The 6479-nt window shown below is 37.8% G+C and overlaps 1 protein-coding gene across 4 annotated transcripts in view; it reads right to left on the reverse strand.

Annotated features, from left to right (window-relative positions):
* Positions 1-6479, reverse strand: part of robo1 (roundabout, axon guidance receptor, homolog 1 (Drosophila)) — a 286379-nt gene that overhangs the window by 166893 nt on the left and 113007 nt on the right. For all 4 annotated transcript variants that reach the window (XM_043259081.1, XM_043259078.1, XM_043259080.1 and 1 more), the window contains exon 4: positions 4939-5265. In XM_043259081.1, coding sequence (XP_043115016.1) covers positions 4939-5265 — 327 coding nt within the window. The remainder of the gene's footprint in view (positions 1-4938; positions 5266-6479) is intronic.

Below are 6479 nucleotides of genomic sequence, written 5' to 3' on the forward strand. Positions count from 1 at the left end.
TGCATGGCAGATGTTACATGGTTCGGGGGCATGAAGTTGAAGCAATTAACCATATTAATGCTAATCAGGTCGAGTACAAAACAAGAGCTAGTGTGGATCTCCGGAGAGATGAGAGCATGATAACATGGGGAAAAACCAGGAAGAACCTGCACTTATCTTCTCTGGTCTCTTTTTTTTTTTATTTCCGTCCATCCCCCAAGGGCTGTCAGTAACTCCCCTTAGCGCTGTAATTAAACATCGCAGATTAGTTTTCCTTGTAATTTCTGGCCATCTCCAAATAGTCCCCGTGACGCTAAAGGAGAAACACACCCACCAGCCAATTAAAGAGAGCCGGTTTGCAGCGATTACCCATACTGACATCTCAAAAGCAGATGTGAGGAACGCTGTCTTCCTACTTCTCTTGGGTTGGGAATACACCTCGAATACAGCTGATTTTCTGCAGGAAACACTATTTTCAGGGAAAAGGCCACTACTTAGCTTTCCGCCAAGACCGAGAGCCAAAATCTACCGCCTACGTGTCTCCTCCAAAAAAAAAAAAAAAAAAAAAAAAAATTGAATTAATTTCACAAATCATCTGAAAGACGATCATGGGACATACAGAATCAAGAAAATGAGCTCAAACCCTTGTCCTCCTCTTATAATAACTTAATGAAACACAAATATTCTCAGAGCAAACAGTGGAAAGCGCTGCGAGGTGGAAAAGGACAAGGAAGTGAGTTCTGCACAGCTATGATGAATCTATAATGGAAACGGGTTGGTTTGAATATCAAAGGCGGAGGGAGCACACAGATGTAGCGGAGGGGAACATCCTGAGAGGGAATAATGAGGGGTGTCTCCCACCCTTCTGAGGGCCAACGCCAACTGTCCCCTCCATTTCACAGAAGAATCGTCAGCTTGATTTTTTGTCCTTCAGCAGCTCCTCCTTCGCACCAGCCCTAAAACTTTTTTGGACTTTTTGCCACTTTTACTGTTAAGAATATATCAGAACTTAGCAAGAATTATGTATAGATTTGAATTCGCAATGATCATGTAATTATCACAACAAAGGGAACATTTTATAAAATGGCAGTCCACATAATTTTCAATATAGCACCGCTTTTGGAAAACGGTGCTAAGAAAAAACATTGGGATACATGAGTTTTAAACTCAAAAAACTGTAAATAGTTGATTTAATGATTCATGATTTCCCAGATTAATAAGTCTCTGTTAGCCCGAGACTAGCGAGCGCTACAGAACGCTCCACACGTCCTGATGGGGTTATCGGGGTCTGGCGTACTGATCCAAATTCCCACCGCAGCCCAAGAACTGGAAGAGCACACTATAATTAGAGGCTTTCCACACGCTGCAGTTATTTAGCGTGCTAATAAAGGACAAAGCTGACTTCTCAGAAGCATTACAGGTAAAAAAAAAAAAAAAAAAAAAAGAAAAAAGTGAGTTTTGGGAAAAGGTTTAGCTTTAATGATTCTAACACAGCAACTGAACTAGTCTTTGCTTTTAAAATATCTAAAAACAGAAAGAAATGCCTACAAGATGAATTAATGTTTCAAAGTTTTGGAATAGTACGACTTTTAAATGTTTTTGAAAGACGTCTCTGAATTTACCTGACCAAAAATACAGTAAATACATGAAAAATTTTTACTGTTTAAGATTACTGTTTTCTTTTTGAATATATTTAAAAATAATAATTTATTTATGTGATGCAAAGCTGAATTTAGTGCATGATTACCGTAGTCTTTAATGTCACATGATCTTTAAGAAATCATTCCGATTTGCTGATTTGCTCAAGAAACATTTCTGATTATCATCAATGTTTAAAACAGTTCAAAATAGCTAAAATGTTATTAGCATTCTTTAAAGAGTACAAAGCTCAAAAGAAAAGATTTTCAAACAACAGTTTTTGTCTACATTAGAAATGACTTTGGATCAATTTTAAGCATTTTTAAACCTGAAAAATACTTAAGTAAAGTTACAACCCCAACCAATCGAACCTGTTTGGCGCTGTAGAAGTAGTCATAATAATAAAATGACGTTACCGCCCATCGATCTTTTAACAATCTCACATTGTCATTTATGCGGGTCCTAAAACTCCCTTTTCTTTGATCGCCATTTTACAGCTGTTTTTAGAGTGCGAGAAAACCTGCAACAGACACGTCTGTCATCCTTAAAGATGCAGCCTGATACTACGCATTACGCAACGCGTGGCCCGGAGCCATCGGGGTGAACAGTGAGCTCTTACGGATAAAGCCAGTCCCATTCCTCTCTCTAAGCCTTTGTTCCTCTTCGAGTCATTATACTCTAACAAAGCGTGACACATGAAGCATTATAACCCTCCGAGTTTCATATTGAAAAGAAAACATGGAAACAAAAGGGTCAAAATCCAACTTCAGGGACGTACGCGGGACATACAGAGCAGAACGAATGCCCGGATTGACCCATTTTACCTCAGCGCGCCGCACAGAGCCTCTACTGTACGTCAAGTTAATAATAAACCCGCAACAGATCTGCGCTAAGCGTCGTTGCCTGGCCAAACACGGCTTGTTGAAAGTTGGATTAGATTTACGGTCGGCCGGGTGTCGGGCGATCGTAAAAGCGGGATTATTAAAATAACTTCAGAAAAAGGAAAGATTGTGTACACAGTGTTCTTGTAAGAGCAGGCTAGGCAGAGCAAACACATTTTGAGGTCTTAACTTCCTTTTCGGCGGTTTTCTTGGCAAACAGCAGGTCTGACATTCCTAACGTCAGTCTGAATAAGTAGGTGAGCGTTGATATCCATGAAGTGATAGACTTCTCGCTGCCTCCGACACCGACTGTCTAGTTTTGGATGGAAAAGGGGAGTTTAGGCAGGAATTCAACTACCTTCCTGTCGCAGGTTTCCATCATGGTTGCCTGAGCGGGGTAATTACATGCGTGGCGGCGGGACGGGGGGGAGGAGGAGGGAGCGGACAGGCACTGAGGGTTTTGAGCTTTGCCACTGTGTCATTATGGTCCTGTTTGAACCTTATTCAGAATAAGCAGCCCGAAGGCTGCGGCCAAACAGCCCGAGCTTTTCCTCATGTCGGGCCAAGTCGTCCGCCCGCCCGCCAAGCCTCTTGTTTTCGTTCTTGCAAAAAAAAATTAAAAAATAAAAATGGTCTCCAGAACAAATAGCATACAGTATATCACCCACTGCTTGATATACCGCATGATATTTTCTCACTTTTTAGTCTCTGAGCTCACATAATTTTCCCACCAACTTCAACATATACAAATTTATGTTTCTGTTTGACCAGCACTGGCCTACAGAAGCTTTAAAAAACACTAGGTTTGCAGTCGGCACCCTCACAAAAATGTACAATGGTTTTACTTTAGTAGCGCTAACTGTATTAACAGCATTTTGGTTCAATAATTAAATATTTAAAGGTCAAACGATCAGCTTTCATTTACATAATATTTACAAATAGTAAATACAAAAAGTATAAACAAATAAGTATAAAAATACATATAAATTAAGTAACAAAACTAAGTACATGTATACTTTTTTTTAATTGAAAACATTTTTTATTGTATTTTTTTTTTTTATTCATTAATATGTGTAATTTTTTGGTTTTCATTTTGGTTTGACCCATGCAACTTTGGTTGCTTTTTTCTTTTTATAGTTTTAAGACTTTTATAATAGATATTTACTGGAAAAAAAATTACTTTAGCTGCAAAATTTGGCAAGGTGTCAAAATTTTTTTGAGAGAATATAACTTGAATTCAGGTTGAATTCTCAACTTAAATGCTCTAACTCTTAATAACTCTCAGTACATTTTTGCTCATTTATTATTACTATATACTACTATACATATACTACCATATGTACCACTAATTTTTGTCTTATTTGTTTTAATTTATGTTTTAATTTATATTCTTTTAATATTTCTCTTACACCAGAAGAATAACTCCCAGTAAATAGTGTAACATTATTTTAAAACAATATATATATTACATATGATATAGATACATTTTGTATTTAAAAGAAAAAAAAATACTTAATAATAAATTAAATTATCAATTTTTGTAATGTAGGCAAGAACTACAGTACATTTCCATAAGGCTAAGGCCAGTTTTTAATAGCAGATCTTAAAAAGTGAGTAAGACATGCCATTGGTACACACTACATGAGCGTCTCGCCCCCCTCCGGGTCCAGCGCTGACTCGATTAGATTACAACAAGAGGGTTGGTGACAGCTCCTAGGCATACTTGAAAAGCGGTTGATATCCGAGATCAGTCCTTTCAAGCTTAAAGAGAGACAGTATGTAATGCATATCACGTCCGAGGCCAAGCAGAATCGCTGAAAACCACAAGTTTTAAGAAATAAGCCCATTTAAAGTACCTGCTTTGAGCCCGTACACAAAAACAGTTTTGTGAATCCTTTTTAAAAAGGATAAAAATCGACCCCATTGATGCACAACTCCTCGGAAATCGGACAAAGAGAAACAGAACACATCAGTAAAGCGTAACAGATAAAGGTAGCCGCTATCTTGTGATCCCTACTGTAAATATCATAAACTGCTATGAGTTCATTTATTGCTCACGACCACCTACTAAGACCTATTCTGTTCTCTTTCCTCCATCAGGATCGCCATGCAGGTCCAGTGGCACGGTCACATCCTGCCCATCTCCAGCGAGATTATCCGACCCACTGAGTCCATTGAGACCCAGAGACCCAAGAGGAAACTGGAAACGCTTTCTATTCAGCTGGAGAGGCTACAGGCTCTCTTATATTCAGTTCCAAGCTAGGAAAGTCACAAACACAAAGCCAAATTAAGACTGGCCTGTTTTCAAACCGCTCCTGGAAGTCGATACAAACGGAACTGAACCGCTAAGTCTATTTTATAAACTTAATATCGCACACTATACATAGACGCCCGTAAGACGCGAGAACCCAGCGCGATAAGAAACCAGCCGAGCACTTACTAGCTACTTCCAGCGAGGCGTTGTGGCTAACCGCTTCTCCCAGGTAGTTACGGGCCACGCAAACGTAGGAGCCTTCGTCGGGTTTGCTGCGACGGCCGTGTACGATACGCAGGAAGAAGAGCGAGCCACTGGGCAGGAGCATGCGGTGGGATCGAGGGTTGTCCCGGTCCGTTTCCACACGCTCTCCATCCTTGTACCACTCTACGGTGGGGGTGGGCCGCCCCTCCGCCTTGCAGTTTAAGGTGGCCGGCTCGCCTTTGGATACGATCAGATCAGAGGGATGTTCCACAATACGGGGTGCGTAGTCTTCCTGCCGCAGACGGGATCCTGGGAAAAAAGTCAAGTGTTTGATTAAATGAACTCTAGCATGACTTTTTCCTAATGTCATTTTATTCAGAAAAAAATTGGGAATATACTTAATGTAAAATCTTGTAATCCAATATTAAACATATTAGAACAAAATATAAAATATAATGACTATTATTATTAAAATAACCATTATTATTACTAAAATGGAAACTAAAATGGCTTTTATTTTAAATATATAATATATATATATATATATATATATATATATATATTTATATATATATATAGCAATAGTTAATTTAATTTTTAATTTTTGAGTAGTAATATGCATTCCTAAAACTTTAAAGGCCATTTTCTCAGTATTTACATTCAAATGGTTGTGATGATTAAATAATTTATATGAGCAAAATGATTTATAAACAGCATATTTATATCTATTTAGCATATCAGCAAATGCTAAATTATAACTATATTATAAAAAAAAAAAATAATACTCAATTTTCTTTTCTCTATATACATATTGCAATGTGTGTATATATGATATATGGTATAACAATAACACTGTGCTATGCATTTTAAAACAAGATTTAGGAATGAAATAAATAGACAGCTTGCTCAAGTTTCCAACGCTCGCTCCATTATTCTGTTCTGATGTACGAGCATGATCGATATTCAAGCAATATTAATGACGATCAATTTTCCAATAAGCTTCAGGTCAGATGAGATTCTGTTTTGTATCCTAATGCAAATTCAATACAAATAAAGTGCGCCGCTGACTAGAACCAGATGGATGTACTCCGATATTTTCATGCCTGAATGTGATGACTTTGGCTACAGGAGACACTGGCTGAAGGCATGATGTCACGGGGATGCATTAAAACAGTTATTTAAAGGAATAGCTGACCTCAAAATTAATTATTAGTCATCATATTCTCACCCTTACCCGTATGATTTTCTTTCTTCTGAGGACAAAATGCTTTCATACAAGATATAATTGGTAACAGCATTATGTGCCAATTCGTAATAACATTTACTAGCAATTTCTTTACTAGACTATTTTTTCTCAGCTTCTCTTAAATGCTGAAAAGTTGGCTTCCATTCGATGTATGGAAAAGAGCACCATGGCCACCTTTTTAAAAGAAGAAAGACATAAAGAATGGTTTAAAATAAAGCGAACATAAAGGTAAATAAATGACTAATTGAACCATTCCTTGAAATTTCTTGAAGCAGGT

Source organism: Puntigrus tetrazona, chromosome 15, assembly GCF_018831695.1.
Source record: "Puntigrus tetrazona isolate hp1 chromosome 15, ASM1883169v1, whole genome shotgun sequence".
Classification (NCBI taxonomy): domain Eukaryota; kingdom Metazoa; phylum Chordata; class Actinopteri; order Cypriniformes; family Cyprinidae; genus Puntigrus; species Puntigrus tetrazona.